Source organism: Propithecus coquereli, unplaced genomic scaffold, assembly GCF_000956105.1.
Source record: "Propithecus coquereli isolate 6110/MARCELLA unplaced genomic scaffold, Pcoq_1.0 Scaffold44, whole genome shotgun sequence".
NCBI lineage: Eukaryota > Metazoa > Chordata > Mammalia > Primates > Indriidae > Propithecus > Propithecus coquereli.
Genome location: NW_012150174.1, coordinates 8,339,388 through 8,360,377, shown reverse-complemented (window position 1 = coordinate 8,360,377; position 20,990 = coordinate 8,339,388). Strand labels below are relative to the sequence as shown.

The 20,990-nt window shown below is 50.7% G+C and overlaps 1 protein-coding gene across 1 annotated transcript in view; it reads right to left on the bottom strand.

Annotated features, from left to right (window-relative positions):
* Positions 1-1,379: 1,379 nt before the first annotated feature.
* The window catches only part of LOC105818238 (polypeptide N-acetylgalactosaminyltransferase 18), a 179,579-nt gene continuing 159,968 nt past the window's right edge, over positions 1,380-20,990 (bottom strand). The window contains exons 10-11 of the mRNA XM_012654177.1: positions 14,069-14,233; positions 1,380-1,804 (exon numbers count right to left, since the gene is read on the bottom strand). Coding sequence (XP_012509631.1) covers positions 1,658-1,804; positions 14,069-14,233 — 312 coding nt within the window. The 3' untranslated portion in view covers positions 1,380-1,657. The remainder of the gene's footprint in view (positions 1,805-14,068; positions 14,234-20,990) is intronic.

The window sequence follows — 20,990 nt, the reverse complement described above, 5'->3', positions numbered from 1 at the left end:
CCCAGGCTGCATGGGCTTCCGGGTGTGCAGAGGTGGCCGAGACAACAGGCCTCTCCTCACCTGGGGCCCCATAGGTGCAGGAAGATTCTCTGTGTTCATCCATTTGCACCTATAAATGACTGATCCCAAATAGGTGACTGCCTGTGCTGGAGGAGACATCCCAGAGGACTTGGGGAGGGGCTGAAACCTGTCCAGAAAGGGCCTCCTGTCCCTCCTCAGTCTTAGCGCCTGTGCTTGGTCCTTGCTTTGCTGTGGGCGAGGGAGCTGGAGGTGGAGCTGGGTGGGGCTGGGGTTCCTCAAACTAGAAACAGGAGCCCCCAGCCAGGAAGGGCTCTTTGGACCACAGCAAGGAACATTCGGCTGGAGGCTGTTGGAGGGACGAGGGTGCAGCAACAGACCCCAAGAAAGATGATTCCACTCTGAGGGCCACCGGTCTCCCAAGGCCGGGCCCAGAGGGGCTGACCTGGAGCCACACCTGAGTCAGCCAGGGGTCATGGGTTGAACTGTGTCCTCCCCCCAAAAAACATGGCAAAGTCCTCACCTCCAGTATCTCAGAATGTGACCTTATTTAAAAATAGAGTCGTTATAGAGGTAATCTGGTTAAATGAGGTCATTAGGGCTGGCCTCACTCCAATACTACTGGTGTCCTTACAATGATAGGAAATTTGGACACAGGGACAGATGCAGAGGGAAAACCAGGTGAAGATGCAGGGGACAATGGCCACGTGCACACCAAGGAACACCTGTGGCTGCCAGAACCTGGGAGAAAGGCCTGGAACAGATCTCCCCTCACATCCCTCAGAAGGAACCAGCCTCCCAAACTGTGCGACAATAATTTTCGGTTGCGTAAGCCACCCAGTGTGCAGTACTCGTTACAGCGGCCTCAGGAAACCAACACACCACAATTCACGGAAGGAGCCAAACTGGTTTTAGCAACTGGACACAGGCAAGTGTCAGTGCTGAGGGGCTGGGCAGTGACAGCTTTGGGAGGTGAAGGAGGTGACCTGGTGACTTCAGGAGGGGGCAGTGTGGCCTGAAGCCCAGCATGTGACACTCCAGTGGCCAATGGGCTGTCTCGGTTTCTCCAGGACTGAAGAACTGCGGCTGTTTTCCAGAGGAGTCACCGGCTGTGGGAGAGGCAGAGGGGACCTTCCCTCCGGATTGGGGCCCGAGGTCACAGTGCCCTTCTTGCTGCCTCAGGCCTAACAAAGAAAGCTGGAAGCTTGCACAACAGGTTCTGGCTGTTTCCAGGGCTTTAAAGCCTCCGTCTCAGGGATGGGAAGCAGGAAGGGCGCACAGGGACACATCTTTGGCTACAAGAACTCCAGATTCAGAGGAGCCAGGCATGAAGCACCACAGAGCACCAAAGGACTGCAAAACCCTTTTCTTAATCAATCATATTTTATTGTCAGTTATAAATATTTTCCATTTGTCCCCTATTTACAGCTGTAAAATAGTTCATGATAATTATACCCTCACCTACCATTTAGCATCTTGCTATAAACTCCATGAAAATTGAATAGGAAATAAAAACCTCTTGTTGGGGGCCCGCCAACCTGGCTCCCCCAGACTCCAAACAACCCCACACAGACAGCAGGCAACGTCGCAGCATGTGCTACACAGTAGCAAAGGGGCGGCCGGCGGCGGCGCTGGGCGGTCAGGACGCCAAGCTCCGCAGGACGTTGGTGATGCTCCAGTGCTGGCCCGAGCACTTCTGCAGCACCAGCTGGAAGCCGAACTCCAGGTCGCTGTTCTCCTGTAGCTCCAGACAGCGCTTGGACTTGCGGTTCTGGATAGGGCCTCCCTAAGAGCCAGGGCACAGAGTGGGGTCAGAGGGCACAGAGGTAACATGGAGATTTGGGGAGCCTCAGGCCTAGCGGCTGGTGGGGGCTGGAATTGTTTGTGTGGCCAGATCCCTGGGGGCTAGCATTCCCATGGAACCTCAGGAGCCTCCATCTCTGATGTGTTGGTCTTCTCTGGAGGACTGAACATGTGCCTCAATTTCTTCATGATGCCTTAGTTCTTTGCTAGGAGAGAGACCTCTCCACCCCAACTTCTGTTTACCTGGCTCATTTGTTCCTACAGCTCCTACCCTGAGGGCTGGGCCCTGCTCTGAAAAGCCTAGTTCTTCGGGACCACCCGTGATCAGCCTGCATTTGCGCATCACCAGAAGCCTAGGACCCCCTGCTCCTGGGGCCCGTGCCCCCAGCTGGACCTCTGGGGTCATCAGTATTGGCCTCAACCAATCCAGTATCACTGGATACTGTCCATCAGGTCACTGTCCTCCTTGAGCCCTGGACATGGTTTTCCCCCATGCTACTGATGTTTCAGAATGTTCTGCAGCCATGCATACTCATGAGATTTATGTCTCAACACCCCTTGAAGGAAGTGATGTTCTACTCCTCAAATCAGCCCTATAGCAGCAAAGAGGGAACCCCCAATTTTTATTTTGAGTGAGATCCTTCCAGGGTTTGATTCTTTGGGGCTGCTGGCTGTGAGCCTGGGACGTCAGCTTGAGCAACTTGAGCACCTCTGAGTTACCCCCAAAGTTGTGCTCAACTAGACTTTGGCCTCCCAAGCAGGCAGAATTGCTTGGGTGGGTGGAAGCCCTTATAAGTGGGTGCCTTGTAGCTTAATGGCACTTGAGTATAGGGTGAAGCTCACCTCTTCTCAGGAACCTACTCCTCCTGTGTGTCCTGTCTTGGCAACAACCAGACACTTATGTGGGAAACCTGGACATTTTCATTTCTTGTTCATCTTCCTCAGCACCCAATGCCCTGTGACTGTCCCCTTATCTCACTCCCATCACGCTTGCCCTGGTGTGGGCCACCATCTTTTCTCACCTGGACAACCCCATCAGCCTCCTAAAGGACCTCCCTTCCAGCCTCCGGAGGCAGGGGTGGTGATCTTTCTAAAGTGCATGCTTGGCCTGGAGGACGAAGTCCGAGCTCCTTAGCGCTGCACTGAAGGCACCCATGGCTCCGTGCTGCCTTTCTCTGCAGCCGAATCTCTGACTGCTTCCCCAGCTCCGTGCCTCTTGCTGCAGCCATACCAAAGCCCGTGTGGTGTTCTGAACCCATTTGCATTTGCTCAGGCTTCCTGGACTTTGAAGGAGCTGTGCCTTCTGCCTGGGGTCCTTCTCCATGCTCCCCCAGCAGGCTAAGCCACAGCCGCGTGTCAAAGCCCAGTTCCTGCTCCGTTTCCTCCAGGAAGCCACCTCCATTGCCCACCCATGCCCACCTCCACTTCCCCTCCTCAGTCTACCCGCTGGCTTGTTGCTCTTCACCCTGTGACCCCTCCAGCTCACAGTAGGCAGTGCACTGTGAGACGGGGAGGTGGCAAACCTCTTCTGCAAGGAAGTCGTCTGAGTCTGCCACAACCATCCCCATGGCAATGGCTGATATCTTCAGAGAAAACGTTAAGACTCGGTTCTCACACTACCTAGGAAACTGGCAGCATCTACTACAGTTGGCCATACACTCCCCTATGACCCAACAACTCTAACAGAAACGTGTGTACCAAAGACATGCCCTTGAAGGCTTTCTGTGACATGATTGTAAAACTCTAACCTGGAAACAACTCAGACATCTATCAATAGTAGATGGATAAACAACTCATGGTATATTCATGCAATGGAATACTATACAGCAATAAAAACAAACACGGCACACTAGAGCTACACTCAGTAAGGGTAAATCTCATAAACACAGTGTTGAGCAAAAGAAGCCAGACAAAAGAATGCATAAATAACTTCCCAAACAGGCAAAATAAAACCACAATGTTACAGTCAGGATGCTGGCCACCTCTGGGGAGAAGGGAGTGGGAAGATGATTGGCTGGAAATAAGAGGGGCGCCTCTGGGTGCTGGGAGTGTGCTATTTCCTGACCTAGGCGTTTGTTTGGTTTAAATCATTAAGTTGAATGTATGTTTTATACATGTTTCTATATGTATATATGTTATTCTTCAACTAAAAAATTAAAACAAGAAATTCAGCTCCTTCCAAAGGGATTTGAGTGGTGAATGAGAACCCAGACAGACGGCAGAGGGGGTCGAGGGGTGTGGGGGTGCGTGTGTCAGGGAAGGGGTGTGGAATTCCCACAGCCCCCCTTTCCCACCGGCCACTCAGGCACATTCTGAGCCCGATGTGCTGCCTCCCTGCCGAGGCCGAGAGAGGGAGGTGGGAGCAGAGGTCTCTGAGCAGTAAAGTGTCCTTCCGAGACTCACATCTGCCATTTCCCAGGCCCTGCCCTGGCCCAACCTTGCCCTCAGCACCCTAGAGACAGGAAGTGTGGTGACCCTGGGGCAGAAGCCACCAGTGTGGCCTCCTGGGAGAATGTGGAAGGAATGGGTGGGGGCCAAGAGTGGGGTTGGGACAGGTCAGTGGAAGGGACACAACCTTGGTGACAATATCTGGGCTTGTCAGGTGGTTCTGGAGCCAAGGAGAGCCCCCTCCCTGAAGGCTGGGAGAGGAGCTTCTAGAACAGGGTCGTAAGGCCATGGTGGGGCCTTGCTGAGCAGAGCCCTGGTGTGCCCTTTGGTGCTAGAGCTAGCACTGGCCACTGCATTCCCCCTGCCCTGCTTGTCAGACCTCAGCCTCTCTCACTGAACAAGCTGAGCTCTCTCCCTCTCTCTGGGCAAAGTCCATTCGCAAAGCTCACAGAGAAGCCCTCCGTTCCTCCATTCAATGCCGCCTGGCAAGTTCAGCCCCCTGGGGGCAGCCGAGTGTTGTCACCATCCACACCCCTGCCTGCAGGCTCTGCGCCTGAGACCACAGTAGTGCCAGTCTGCGCTTACTTACTGTTTGCCTAGCACTGTGCCACGTGCTTCACATGCCCAATGTCACGTGTTCCTACAATAGCCTGGAGAGGTGGACATGATAATTATCCCCATTTTATCGAATTGGAGACTGAGGCTCAGAGAGGTTGGGACATTTGCCCAGGTTCACATGGTCACTGGGAACCCAGGGGTCTGCCCCTTCACTGTTCCCCAGTAGGACGTGGCCAGCCCCAGCCCACCCCATGCCTATCTCAGGGGCCGTGGGTGGACCAGACCGAGGGGGCTGGTGGTGCCAACACCTGGGGTGGAGAAAGGTCCTCGCAGTGAGCTTCAGAGGTCTGGGGAGTGAGTTCGACTGTTAGCATGTTAGAAGGTGGTAAGTCTATGTGTGAAAATGTAGACAGGAAAGAGGTTCCGGGGTGGTGGTGAGCCGGAGGCAGGCGGCAGTTGTGAGAAGTGGTCGGAAAAATCCTAAATTAAAGATCAGGTCTGAACGAGGAGGAAGGAGGAGAGGAAAGGGCCCTGGGGGAGTCCTGGGCCCTGGGGAGGAGATAACCTCAAGAGGTGAGAGTGGGTGTGCTGGGCCTCATGGTCATTGAATAGACTTGGGCTTTTGGTCTGGGTGTCAGCACCAGCCATTGCAGGGTCTGATTGACACGTTAGCCAGGTTGTCCTGGGTACTCTACTCTGTCGGGCGCACACCATTGGAGCGAGGAAGCAGGGACACCTGTTAGCCGACTTCTGTCCTGACACCCAGGGCCAGCCTGCAGCCTCTGGGTCAGTCCCATGGCTCTGCGGCTGGGGCTTCACGCAGAGACGTTAGCCGTTCCCTCTCCCTGAGAAGGGCACAGTCACTTGGTTCACCAGGCCTGTCACCGACATTATTTGTGTAATACTTACAACTACATGATCTGGAAACACACAACACTTTTAATTAAAGAATTTAAATAAGGGCAATTAAACCTGGTAGGAGAGAAGCCACAACGCACAGAGAGCTTAATTGGAATGAAAATCAAATTAAATATGGAAACAGCAGTTAAAAAAAAAATCACAAGTTGAACGTATAGAATTCAGAAGGCTGATAATAATTCCTAAAGCCAGTTCCCAGCCCCTAGCTGAGTTCCTCCTCCTTCTGGGCTGTTCTGGAACAGCGACTGGGAAGGGCCTCAGCGGAAGCCCAGATCACAGGACTCTGCGCCCAGCCTTGGCCACATGAGCCCAGGCCTGTGGCTGGGCTACTCTGGGCTTCAGTCCTCTCACTTGCAAAAGGAGACAGCACTTTGGGGCACTCAACTGCTGTCTCAACGTAGAGGACTGACTATGTGCACACTGGGGCATGTGGGTGCCATAGTCCGTGAGCCTTCTGGGCACCGAGGAGCAGATCCCAGATTACTATATAGCCAAGCACTCAGCTTCCCCAAGAGCGTGTCTGTGGTGCTAGGTGGGGAACAGCTAGCATCAACCTAACTGGCCCTGTTCCTCCTGGGGATGTAGGCTGGCTAAGAGTAGAGTCACTTAGGGGGGTGGGTGTTAAATTATAGATCACAGCCCTCTTCTGATTTAGCAGATCTGGGAGGCCTGAAAATGTGCCTTTTTCTGTTTTAATTTCAGATTATTACATGGGTACAAATGTTTTGGCTATATGAATTGTTTTTGTACAGTTTGAATCAGTTATAAGTGTGCCCATCACATTGTACCTGTTAGGTGTGATTTCACCCATCCCCTTCTCCCCCCTCCCACCTGCTTGATTTGCATTGAGTTTTACTTTCATATATAAGTGCATATGAGTGTTGATCGATTAGTTCCAATTTAGTAGTGAGTACATGTGGTGTTTGTTTTTCCATTCTTGTGATACTTCACTTAGGAGAATGGTCTCCAGTTCCATTCAGGTTGTTACAAAAAGTATTAGTTCACCATTTTTTCAATGGCTGAGTAGTACTCCATGGTATACATATAACACATTTTATTAGTCCACTCATGTACTGATGGGCACTTGGGTTGATTCCACATCTTTGCGATTATGCTGCAATAAACATTCTAGTGCAAGTGTCTTTTTAATAAAATGTTTTTTCCCCCCTTTGGGTAAATACTCAATAGTGGGATTGCTGGATCAAATGGTAGGTCAACTTTTAGTTCTTTGAGGTATCTCCATACTACTTTTCATAGAGGTTGTACTAGTTTTCAGTCCCACCAACAGTGTATAAGTGTTCCTTTCTCTTTGTAACCACACCAGCACCTGTTGTTTTGGGACTTTTTGATAAAAGCCATTCTCACTGGAGTTAGGTGATATCTCATTGTGGTTTCATTTGCATTTCCCTGATGATTAGTGATGAGCATTTTTTCATATGTTTATTGGCCATTAGTCTATCTTCTTTTGAAAAGCTTCTGTTCATGTCTTTTGCCCACTTTTTTATGGAGTTGTTTGACTTTTTCTTGCTGATTTGCTTGAGTTCTTTGTAGATTCTGGTTATTAGCCCTATATCATATATGTAGCATGCAAATGTTTTCTTCCATTCTGTAGGTTGTCTATTCACTCTAGTGATTGTTTTCTTGGCTTTGCAGAAGCTTTTTAAAATTCCCAGGCGGTGCTGGTCTGGGACCACACTTTGAGGACCACAGAGAGGCCATGGCCCTCTTCCAGGGAAGGGTTGGGCCCAGCTGGTCACTTTTGCCCTGAGGTAGAGCCTCCAGAATATCTGAGTTAAGCCCAGGCTGGTCTCACTTTTGCAATCAAGGTGTTCACAAAGAGATTGTGTATGTCCTGATTCCTGTATTCCAAAGACTTCTCTGCTTATTTCAGAGCTCCCATTCCACTTTCTTTTCTAATTAATTTTCCACAGGCAAGCAGCCCAGTGGGTCTTTGGCTTTAAGCACAATGAGCTCAGGAGTTTCCAGGTTAAGTAGTTAATGATCAGTAATCAAATACTTCAAAGCATGGGTGGGACGTTAGGGCTAGTTAATGAAATCCTGAGATTAAGTCTCTTTTGTAGAATAAAGTCGTATTTCTGTATTATAAATATTCAACATCTGATTTATTCAATAAGTAATTTGGTATTTTTTAAAAGTATTTTGGTGCGTTTCTTTTTTAATCTCACCTGTGCCTGAGGGAGTTTCCACCTGGGACTTGCTGTGAAGGTCCCTTGGACTGAACACAGGGTAATTGCAACACCAAGTGCAAAAGGATAGGTGGCGGGGGATATGGGGACAGCAGGTGGCTGGGGGCATCTTGCTGAGGAGGCAGGGATCCTGCCAGTTCACACACACCTGACACTGGCTAGGCGGGGAGGCCTCAGCCCCAGACTCCCATGGCTGAGGCCTACTGCTTCTCCAGAGGCAAGATGAGGCACCATGGCATGGATCTCAGACACAGAATTCCCAGACTCAAATTTTGACAAACTACTTAATCACTCTGTGCCTCAGTTTCCTCATCTGTAAAATTGGGGATAATTATAGAAAGTACCTTATAACATTGTCATGGGGATTAAGGAATATTTATAAACAGAATAGTACCCGGCACTTAGTAAACACCATATAAATGTTTGCTAAATACATTTTAAAGTCTCACCCAGGTAGTGGGGAGCTGAGCCATCATGCCGACCCTGGCCCTGATTCTGTGGGATGAGGGGGAGGAGGGAAGTGCTGACTGTTGTATGCTAAAAATAGCTAAGAACACATTCAGGGCCTAAACAAAGCTTTGTCAGTCCCTCAAAACCGGACAATTCCACACTTGCCCCTTCATATGACATGGAAATGAAAGGCTGACTTATTCCGGAGCCATAATGAAATACCCGATTATAGGCTTTTCTTTTCAGCACAAAAGGTTCTCGAAGTTGGACTTGCTGACAGCGCTCGGGGATTGGAGTGGAGGAAAGTCACGGATTCCTCCTCCTGCCGTGTGGAGAAATTCTTTGGCAGAATCAGTGGTGCTCCCTGGGAAATTTGCTCTGCAAATAGGTTCCTTTTTGAGTGGGTTACTCACCTTGCATCAAATTATCAAACTAGACCCCACAAATCACAGCCAACTGTCCCTTGACAGACAGCCTTGGCTCTGGGCTCAGCTCTCTTCCGGGCAGTCTCCCTGTAGTCCCAAAAATCTCTTCTTTCCTGGCATCCACCGACATCTCTGTTGCTATCCTCAATGTTTTCCATTTGGAAAATGCATAAATGCCACTCTGAGAATGAAGCACGCACGGGGGGTGCCCTGCATGCCCTTGGACTCCTGGCTGGGCCTGGCCAATGCTTCCACCACAGAACCCAGAGTCTGGGGCGGCATGAAATACTGTCTAAATACCCTGACATTTCATCAAATGCTCCTGTTTTAAAAAAATATTCATACAAATTTGTACTCCATGCCATACAATATGCACATCTGTTTTAGTGTAAAATATTTCCACCTCCCTCCTCCAAACCCGAAGTTATAGGAAGAAGTGCAGCTTTATCCTGTAACTTTGAGTAGCCCACTTCACGCCTGTCTGTGTTTCTCAGCTGGGAGCCACTCCCACCTAAAAGTGTTCATTGTAGGACCCAGGGATTCTTCAGCTAAGCAGGGCCCTTTCACTATTACCTAGAAATGCCCTTGAAATACTGTAGTATGATTTTTTTCTTTTTGCAGTGAGCATGCATGCATCTGAGGACAGTCATTAAGGGTAGGATTTTGTTCATCTTTGGATCTCCCACAAATCTAGCACAAGACCCAGCACGCAGGAGGCCTTTGGTTAAGATTTGTGAATTTTGTAAAAAGGACTCCTTCCTTGGATCAACGGCATGCTGGGGGCTTCCTCTGTCTCAGGCTTTCCTTTAGGTGCTGGAGATGGTGAAAGCGGGAGATGCAGTCCTGTCCTCTAGTCCACTGGCTATGGAACAGAGGGCTATGGGGTGAAATAAGGGGTGAAGGATTCTGTCAAGTGTGATCAAGACCCTCGTACCAGAAGTTCAGCTCATTCGCTAATTTGTGGAGGTTTGCAGTCTAACTTCAGGAGCTTAGAATTACAGAATTTCAGGGTTAGCAAGCTCTTAATACCACCCAGCCCAACTCCATTCAGAGCTGTAGAGCCTCCAATGACCTGCTCATGGCCCTCTGAACTCACCTCCTCCCCAAGCCACCAGCCTCATGGCTGTGAGAAAGCATCTCTGTAAACTCGCCTGGATTTCCCCCAGTGGTCCTCCCTCAGGGCTACACAGAGCAAGCCTGCTCACCCCTGTGCAAGGCAGCCCTTCAGACATTTGCAGGTAGAGCTCAGACCTTCCTGGGGACTTTCTGGTCTTAAACAGTCCCCATTCCGTCGTCAACTGTGCATCCAAATAGATAGATGGACTTTAAGGAAGCTGAAGCTTAGGGGACATCCGTCATAACAACAGCCTTCCTGGGGCAAGACTCCCTTCAATAATATCTTTGAGGAGAGGACTCCAGCATGGGCTGAACCACTGAAAGTAACAGTGGTGGTTGGGGGGTGGGGTGGTCTCGTTACCCTTGAGAGGCAGCCCACGGATTTGCTTGACAGGTGTCCGGCCACCAGGTACTTCCCTGTAGTGATCTGGTGTCTACCTCCTCCCTCTCCTTCCACTGGTCCAGGGATCACTGACCAAATGCCTCTTTCACTAACACTGCACCGCCAAATCCCAGAATCCCCCAACTCTCAGTATGAAGGGTCCTCTCAAAAGATCGAAAGACATATACTTAATGTGTATGAATTTATAATCACAGCATAGTCAGTTCGGGAAATTCTTTAACTCTGGGGGAGTCACAGGCTGGAAAAATCACCGAAGGCAACAACCACCACCGCTAATATCAACAGCGTTTCATCATGTACTGATGTGGGAACGGCTGGCTGTCATGTTGCGTCCTTGCGGGAGACAGCGCTGGCTGCTCACCACCTGTTCTTCAAACACAGAGCTGGGAGTGGGCCCGGATTAACAACCCTCCCCCAGCCACCACCATTTCATCCATCGCTATGTCCAACAGACTGCTGAAATGTCTCCACGTCCTCCTCGACAGCTGCTTGTCCCACGCCCCAGTGGCAACCAAGTCCTCCCGTCTCTTCCGAGGATGATGGAACAGCCTCCTCTCTAACTTGCTACCCTGTCTGCTGCCTCTTTCCTTTCCATCCATTCTGCACTGTGTGGCCAGGGGAATTTTTCAGAGCTCACCATGGAAATCTGCTTAAGAACCTCCCCCAGTCCCTCCCTTTGCTTTTAAGGTGAAGTCCAAACATCTTGACTTGGCCTTCAACAACCACTGTCACCTGTCCCACGCAACTGAGTCTTACCTCCCTCATGCCCCACTGCAAACTCCACATCTGCCCACACCGAACGAGGGATTCATATCTTAACATACGCTCGGCTGTTTCATGCTTTTGGCCAGGCAGAGCCTCGACTTGGGGTATTTTTCTCCCTTTCTATGCCTGGAAACTGTTTCTGTAACTTTTTAAGTTTTAGATCAAACAAGCCTCATACTTGAAGCTATCCCCGAGTTCTGCAGACAGAGCTGGTCATCCTGGGCTCTCAGAACACCGCACACCACTCTGTTTCTGCTCTCATCATCCAGTTGTGTTGTGTGTTTACATGCCCACGAGCTCCTTGAGGGCAGAGGCCGCGTCTGATTCATATCTGCACTCCTCCTGCTGAACCCCTGTGCTCAATAAATGTTTGATGAACGACTGAAAGAAAGAATGATCATCATTGGAAAATCGCTCATCAGAGCCCTGTGCATCAGTGTTGCCAAGAGATGTTTTCATCAAATGTGGTTTCTCAGTGTCAGTATCTAACGCTGTCCTGGTTCAGCCTGAAGCATTGGAAATTCAGAAAAGCTTGTGAGGGTTAGAGGAAATTCATTTTATTTGTTAAACAGAAAATCAGGCTATGAGATAGAACACTAAGATATGCAAATGTCTATCTTCTTTGTAGGAGAACCTGGGAGAATCATACTAGATTATTTTGAAATTAATTCAGTCTGAGTGTCTGTGGAGCTTAAATGTGGTCCTCAGGAGAGTAAATAACGCATAATGTGTTTGAAATCAGAAAGGAGATTTGAAATGTATCTGGTAAAAGCTCCTTTCAGCCCAACTTCTGCACCAGAACATTCTAGTTGGTAGGATCCCCATGTAATTTGCAAAGATTAAAATCTGTTGAAAGAAAATTAGCCCAAGCACAACACTTTAATCATTTAAGAGGCTCCTGCTGGCTTCTTTGGGCCTTGTCAATAGCGACTCCTCACCAATGAGGGCTTAAGGATGGATTCCAGGTCACTTGATAAATATTGATCATTTTGCATTAAGCAAAAATTTCACATATGTTAATTTTTGAATATCAAGCGAGAGTGGCTGCTCTGGGTCTACAAATTAGAAATTTAAAAATAATATTCCCAAATGGTTCCCTCTTGCAAAAGGATCAAAGATGTAGTTGCCAAGGCACTCTGGGAGTTTAAATTAGACATATGCTAAAGTGGTTGAAAACTGCCCAGTGCCCAGAGCCCCACAGGCCAATGCTGCCTGCTTTGTTGGTTGCTACGCCCATTCAAGCAGAAATTGCATGGGGCTACCTTTTCAAGGCCATGGCCTGAGATAAGGGAAGGAGGGAGCTGGATCTGTGGTGTCTTTGCCTGGAGGACTCCCATTTTACAGGAGTGTTTCCTTCTCCGCCATAGTCAGGGATGGGCAGGCGAGACGGGGGGTGCGGAGAGGACCAGCCATGGTACCGAAATGTCTAGATCTGCACAGGAGATGGGGCCGAGCCTCTCCAGCTGAGATGCACCTCGGGGCGGTGTAGGAAGGGCTCTGTGAGGGCTGGAAAGGAGGCAGAAGTGACTGGGTGCTGGTCTGGGATGTCAAAGCAGCCTAGGCTTTGGATTTAGCCAGCTTCACACCTCTCAGGCCATGTGATCTTGGCAGGTGACTTCATCTCAATTTCTCTTCTTAGAGGTGGGGTTGCTGTGCTTATTCACATCAAACTGCATGAGGCTGGACATGCAGAGGCCGAGGCTCACAGACAGAGGGCTCTCAAGGGGGTGGGGTGCTTACTTCCCTCAGGAACACTCACTCACATCTGGGTGATGCCAAGTCCCCAGAGCCGCAGGTGCCTGGCTGGGCTGTGACCTCCAGAGGCTATTCCAGGACAGCCCACAGGCCACTGCCCATCCTCCTCTTCCTCCCAGTGAGCTGAAGCAGCCCTCTTGCTAAGCAAGCCTACTCTGTGCCTAGCCCCACCCAGAGACAACAACTGTTCCTCCCGAGGCACACACTCAAGGACCCCGGCCTTGCCCGTCAGCATGTCCAGCCCATACCACCAAACACTGAGCTCCTAGGGTCAGCTTCAGACCCTGTGCAGAGATCTTGGTGGCTGGGGCAGAGCTCTGAGGGCCCCAGGGTCATGGAGAAGAGCGAGGTGGGAGCTTCCAAACTACATTTCAGCCTCCTGCTAACTCTTCATCCTGTCTCTTTCCCTTCCTAGAATCTCCCCTTCTAATGCAGGGTCATAATCCCTGCCAGAGGGACAGACCTAAACACGCCCTGGGGTGGCACAGCCTCACCTCCCCCAGAACCAAATCTGCCATGGTCTGTGGCCCCCGTGACCCGGTTGAGTAGCCCCTCCAGGCTCTTCTCTGGCTGCCCCTCGCTGTGCCTCCAGGATCCAGCCACACCTGACTATCTGCAGTTCCCTGGGTTTTGATGTCTCACAACTTTTGCACATGCTGTTCCCTCTCCTTGGAATGCCTTTCACTCCTAAATAGAGCAGCCTCCTACACATTCTTAACATTCCAAGGTAAGTACCCTATCTTTTGAAAAGCCACCAGCCCTGCCCTACACCACCCCATCCCACCACCAGTTTCCTGCAATGTCCCATTCACGGACCACAAGGGGGAGCTGAACAAGGGCCCAGCAGACCCTGTAGACAATCTCAGGTGTGAACCCCACTTCGCCCCAGGAAAGTGAGCCCCACTCACCTCCTTGGGGCCCGGTGCGTCCATCCATCTCCCTGCTGTGTCCAGCCTGCAAGCCTACTCTGCTCCCAGCCTGACCCGGAAACAACAGCTACTCTCCTGCAGGCACACACCCAGCTGCCTCCCTGACCACACACCTCCGGGCTTCCCTCTGCCTCTTAACTTGAAGGAACAAAGGGAGGAAATGCAGCCCTGTCCTGTGCCTGTATATGAAACCCCTGGCACATAGTAGGTAGGCACTCAGCAAATCTCTGAGAATCGGCCTGGAGGAGCAGGCTCACTATTGCCAAAGTGTCCCCCTCCTCCCCTCCAGCCCCTCCTCTCTTCCAGTTTTTGACCATGGCCACACTGTGTCACCTGAGAGAACTGCCAGTGAAGCTTCATCCTCTTGGCTTTGGCGTAACTGCACTCGATGAGCCGTGGCCGGCTGTTGACATCCACCAGGCACCGGTTGTCATCGTCATCGACTGTGGGGCTCAGGATGCCCACATGGATCTGCTGACTGCTCGTGTAGTACACGTTCTGGGGGTGGAGGGAGGGAGGAAGAGTGAGGGTCGATGCCAATGGCCAGGGGGATGAGAGGGAAGGTGGTGATTCTCACCGGGCAGCTGGCAAAGAGGTCACAGTCAGGGAAGACCCTGGATTCTTTATGGCCAGTGGCCTTCAAATTATTTTCTATTGCAATAGATAAGAAGAAATCCTTTTAAATTATGATCCAGTACAGTATCTATTCCACATATATAACTAAACCAAAATTTTCAAGAAAATAAAACTTACTCTTACTATATGTAATACACTCTGATAATTTCTATTCTGTTCTTTCATTGAAAAACATTGGTCATAACCTTTTAAATTTATTCCACCACCCACAGTGTAAAAAAACCACCTCATGAATCCATTATTTACAGACTCACCGACTTCCTTCCCTCATAAATATTTGGTGCCAGGTACTGTGCTTTATCAGTAGGTGCAGGGCAAAACACCTGGGCGTGCGTCAGGGGCTCAGGGCCCTGCGGGCTGGGAGATGTGTAGCATGTTTTCTGTTCACACTAAGGCGTGCGGAGCAGGGGCTGGCTCACTTTTTTTAAAGGGCCAGATGGCAAATATGTTTGGCTCTGTGGGCGTGTTGGGGAGTCCCCAAGATTACCCCCAGTTCCCATGATTCTCTGCGAGGACTCACAGGACTCAGCCTACGAGTACTCATTGCTGTGATTTATTACAGGGAAAGGATACAGGGCAAATCAGCAAGGGGAAAGGCATCTAGCAAGGTCTGGAGAAACCAGGCACAAGCCCCCGAGGGTCCTCTCCCAGTGGAGTAGCACAGGACGCGCTGAATTCCCCCTAGTTGTGACAACACATGAGAAATGCTGTCTACTGGGGAAGCGTGGTAGGGATTCAGCACCCAGGATGTTTACTGGGGGCCGGTCACATAAGCAGCCTCTGCCTGGCATATACCAAAATTCCACACTTCCAGAAGGCAAGCAGTTGTTAAGCATAAACCGTATTGTCAAGCATGAGCCATATGCCTGAACTGACTGATGTACCTGAACAATCGGTCTAGGTGTAGTGAGCCACTCCTGCCAGTTCTGATGGGACTCCTCCTGCAGTCCAAGCTCTCAGACGCCCAGCCGGGGGCCTGTGTGGAGCGCAAGCCTTCAGAGGACAGCGGTCACCTAGCTCTGTGACCTGTTTTAGCACAGAGGACCACACAGTCTCTGAAAGCTCAACTCTGCTGTGGGAGGGCAAGCACACCCGTAGAAAATACATAAATGAATGGCTGTGCTCCACTAACACTTCATTTACAAGGACAGGGGCTGTCCCACGGGCGGTAGTTTGGGCCTGGCCTAGAGGAAAGCTACATGACCCTTGGCCTTCAAAGTTTTTGGTAACTTCTCTCAACCCCGAGCAGTCGTTTCCAACCAGCTTCCCAACCGAGCGGGAAGTCACAGGGCTCTGTGAGCTATTTTCCTCACTTACTAAAGGAACTCACCCTCTGTTTTCCCATCCCACATGATTAGGCCCCCTGGGCAAACCAAAATCCCACATTTCTCTGCTTTAGGTTAGAATATTCAGGGTGGACTCTCTTGTTATCTTGACATTTTCAAAAATTCTCATCAGCAAATATCTTCGATTAATTGGTAAATGGTAAAATGACGTTTCTTGCTTTAGTGAAAGAGGGTGGTTGACAAGTACTTTTTAAACCTGGGTGCCAGGCCACAAAAGGGACAGAGGAGGTAAGAAGGCAGTGCAGGAGAGCAGGGTAAGGGTGGTCCCACATGGTGTGTTCTTCCCTACCCACAGGAGTCTCTCTGAGCACCCAGGGAGGGTTGCAGGGCAGGCAGGGTCACCTCTCAGGCCAGTGTATCAGTTAAGACCTCAGCAGGAAACAGATGGCACACTCCAGGTGAGCGATCTGGAGTGTGTAATAAAGGTACAATTTTTAAAGGTATGGGTAGGGTGTCAGGAACCACAAGGGAGAGCATAGTTTTCTAGGGATAGTAACATGGAGATGTTGCCACCCCTAGGCCCAATGGGATGAAAGGAGAGAGCAGTTACCAGGACCTGTGAGTGAAGGCTGACTCGAGAGTAGGGTTTGGGGGTAATGGTGAGGAGTGCTGAATAAACACCCCAACTTCACCTCCCCTCCCCACTCCACTCCTCTGCAGGGCCAGAGCACTGGCAGAACCCAACTGGAGACCAGAGATCGTGGGAGCCCACTGGGACATTCCATAAAGCCAGCCTCCCGGGGTGGAAGGAAGTGAGTGGAGAGTACATCTGGAGAGACAGGCAGAACACGTTTGTTACCGCTAAGATCTGTTCTCTGAGGTCATCTTACAAGTCATCAGGCTCTGTGAATCTATGTAAATAGATATCAAAATGACTAAGGTGATTGATTCTTCCCATAACAGAGGTGAAGGGTCACAGTGACCAAAATTCTGAGCAGAGGCCAAATGTGGAATGCCCAGTTTCAATGTGGAAATATTACCAGAGCACAGAGGCAAAGCTACACTGGGCAAGAGGTGGGCTGCTAATGGAAGCCCTGAGACTGTCCACTGCATGGCCTGGGTTTCCAGGTCACCACCGAGGAAAGCGGGTGCTCTGTTGTGGCTTCTAGTTTATTGGGATTGAGGGAGAATTTGACAACTGGTAGGATTTAGAAAATTAAACAGCTACGCAGTTAGGCATCACATCCATTTCATCCACTCCACCAAGAAATAATCTCTAAGTTGGGTTCTGGGGATGCACAGATGAGAAAAGCCAAAGTCCCTGTCCTGGAGGAGCCACAGCCAAGTTGGGGCAACCAAGAATGTACCAGGAAATAATGGCCCTGATCACACTAATGTGAGAGCTGTCCCTACTTCCTTCACTCACCTACCCCAACTCTTGCTACTCTGGAAACAGGAACGAGAACTCGCAGCCTCCAGAAAGTCTTTCCTGAATGTGCAGCAGTGTGGGGCTTCAGCCTGTGCCTGCCGCCTGGCCTCCCTCCGAAAGGTGCACGCCTGTTCATGCCCTTGGGCTGGATGCACCATGACCTCCTCAGGACGGTGTGGCTCTTAGGCATCTGCGTGCCAGGACCCAGATTTCCTGAGGCTCTGGAGTATGGGCTGCAAGACAAGGACAGCAGGGAGCCAGCCACTTCCATCCCCTTCTCTGTCATTAGAGCCTGGCTCTCATCTCCAGGGTGGGCTCCACAGACATGAGCGGCCACTCAGGTAATAGCCAAAATCAGTTTTATCCACTTAGCTACTCTGAAGAGTCTGGGGAGATGCTCTGAGAGATGTGTGTGCACTTACTATCGGGTATAGCTGTCATCAGAGTTGTTTATTGCTCCCGAGTTTGGGAAAATCATAATAGGGACAGACAGTTGTTTGCTATTTAAAAAGCAAACAACAAAGTGCATCTTGACTGGGGTAACCATGAGCTGGCAGATCACAGAGAGAGATTTGGCAAAGAGGGTTCTCACACGTCCTCACTTGGACATTTCAGAAGCCCAGCTAGGAGCAGATTGAAGAAATCAATGGCCCCAACACAAAAAGGGGGAGCAGTTCTGTGCGAGATGTCCACTTTCCGTGCCTGCAGGCCCAGCAAGCACTGCTGAGCTTTCTGAGCAACAGGGACTCTCGAAGGTTTAAGCAAGAAGTGACTTAGAACTGTGGGCCTCAGTGAGGGGCGATTTTGCTGACCAGGGGATACTTGGAATGTCTGGAGACGTTTTGGTTGTCAGGGCAGAGGAGGAGTGCTGGGAGCTGCTGGCATCTAGGGGGTAGAGGTCAGGGATGCCGTTAACATCCTGCAATGTGCAGGACAGCCCCCACAGCGAAGATCTGGCCCCACGTGTCAGCAGCACCGCTGCTCAGATACCCTGACTTGGACTCCTGATGATAAAAGCTGAAATGTTTGTACCTCTCGCTGTGTGCTGGACATGAAGTGATTTCCATGTTTTAGCTCGTTTAATCCTAGTAATAACTCCATGAGGCAGGTACTCTATTACCATGCCCCCGCCATTTTGTAGACGAGGAAGCCAAGGCACAGAGAGCTTAAGTAACATGTCCAAAGTCACACAGTTGGCGAAGAGTAGCTGAGACTGAAGGGAGGCAGTCTGACTCCAGAGCCACACGTGGGACCGCCCACCTCCCTCTCCTGCCTCCCAGGCTGGAGGGCAGAGGGATGGCTGGGAGACCAGCTTCCACTGAGGTCCCTTCGAAGCAGGGAGCCTGGACTAGGAGAACCAGAGGGCTGGACGGGCCTTTACTAGAAGGCACGTAGTAAAGGATGCTGCGAAGTGCTGAGACAGCACGGCCCTCCTGTAACTCAGCCTAGGCGAGCTGTTATCCTGTCTGTGGATGTTTTACAACCCCCCGGGGCATAGAAATGACATCCCAGACCACTCAGCTCCTCTCAGCTGTGAATGATTGATTCGGCTCACTCTCCACTTGGCCCCACACAGCTCAGCAGCGCTGCAAACCGGGTCTCCAGCATTTCATTCCGATGCTTGCAAGAGAAAGAGAAAAATCACCTGCAAGGTAGAAGAACCCACACATCGTACCTCAGGTCTCAGTGGCATTTCCTCTCCTCCCTCCGGGCCAGGGACAGGAGGAATGACTAAGATTCAGCCACACAGCCCGCCAGGGAGCCACAGTGCCCTGCTTGCACACTAGCCCCTCAGGGTCACAGAGCCAAGGTGGGGCAAAGCCTCCTAGGGCTGGAGATTCCCCTGGCTCCGTCCCCTACCTTGGGACAAAGGCTCCCACCCTGCAGGGTGCAGGTGGACCCTGCTGCCTGCGTGTCCTCAGCAGCCCTTCCCATCCTGGTGGGTGTGGGGTGTGCTGCTCTTGCAGAATCTCACTTAGGGTCCTGCACAGAAGCCGCCCCTCACATGAATCAAGCTTCACCTTAGTGACAGAAACTTTGTCCCTGGGAGAGGGGATGGCCTCAGGAGGAGAAAGAGGAGACGAAAACAGACATACTTTTGTATACCTATATGCCTGGCCTTCTGCTAGGCAACTTCCCTGCCTGTGGCCACCTTCCACTTTTAAGAATAAGGAAACTGAGCCTATGAGGGTTTAAAAAATGTTCCAAGGCACACAGGTGGGCAGTCGCTCTCTCCCCTCCCAGCTTGGGGCGAAGTTCCAGGCAAGGGACAGTTCCTAGTAGTTCAGGGCCTGTGTCCCCTCCTCAAGTCAAGCAGCCCGATGGTCCCCATTCCTTGGAAGGCCTCCACCTCCGCCTAGTCTCAAACCTCTGCTGAGGCTGGCCCAGGCCCAGGAGCTCGGCTCCTGAGAGCCACCTGCTCTCGCCCCTCAGAACCAGCAATGGGACTGCCAGGGCCCTTCCCACCAGGTTGTCGTGCTGAGCTCTGCTCCAAGAAGGGGTTTCAAGGGCCACTGTGGGTGGGATTCTAGGGCCCCTCTCCCAGCCCAGCCATGGCAGATCTTCTCTTGTCTTCCTTATAGTTGGCTTTCATGTAACATTTTGTTTGAACAAAAGGTTATGAAGAATTAAAAAAAAAATGTTTGAAAACCACTCCTGTAAAGCACGAGGCATCTGTCCAGGAGGAGGACGTTAGGGATTAGTAAGCCTTTATTAGCTTAGGCCCCAGCGAGTGGCGTTGGCAAACATTTGGATGAGTACTTCAACCTCCCGCCTCCAACGCTGCACCAGGCCCCCAGGCCCTTGCGTTCTTCGATATGGCCAATTTATGTATTTGTCAACCATTCAATTCGCTCTTCTGTCAAGACCTCCATACCTACATCACGCCTTAGCCTCCACAGAAATTCTGGAACTGTCACCAAGCTGAACAAAGACTGAGATGCAAGAATCATGGGTTGGATGGAGGGAGAGGCAAGGAGGGCCTCCCAGAAAAATTCACAGGAGCAAAATGGGGCGAGTTACATCACTTACTGATACAAACATTTTCAAGGCACAACTGAAGTACCATTTGTCTTCCAAACAATGGGAATTTTCAGCAGCTGTTTTTCCTCCATTAAATGATGTTTCCTTGGCAACACTGCTGGCCTAGCAAGTGGTTGCTCTTGAAAAATGAGGTATCTTAGAGGCATTTAGAGACAATCTCTCGCCGAGCCTCCAGCATGGGGCAGCAGTGGTGGTATTTGGCCACAATCTTTGTGTGGGTGGTGACAGAGGTGGAAAGGAGAGAGTCATGGTGGGACACTCTTTACAAGAGGTTCTAGAACCCACCACAAGGTAGAAAACAACTGTATTTGCCAGGTTCTTACATGGTAAAAGTGGCCCAGGATGAACCAGCATCCTTGAGGTCATTTCTTTGGACATCTACCTACACCCTAGATTGTCCCAGCCCAACAAGGAATTAAAAGTCCAGCTTTCTGCAGGGGTTGGGGACACACCAGGGGGCTGTGACACAGTCTAGGAATAAAAAGTCACCATACTGGGGTGATTGCAAAGTGTTAAAATGGGGGGGGGCTGTCGGCAAAGGTCGTTGAGGGGAAAAAAGGCCAAGCTGTGGGCTGGATCTTGGAAGAGGAGGAAGATCTGAGAGCAAATGAAATGCGGGAGGAGAGGGGGAGGGAGAGAGAGGACTCACAAGGACACACTTCTGAATGCAATCAGGCGAAGGCTGGGCTGTCACCTTGGATGCATGTTAGAACCAACCGGGGAGCTTTAAAACCCATAAAGCACAGTCTCAGGGGGTGGGCCCAGGCATGGAGATTTATTCCAGGGGATTCTACCATGCAGCCAAGGTTGAAGAATAGCTGTTTTAAGGAGACTGGGGTAGCCTAGGGATGGGATGTGGGGA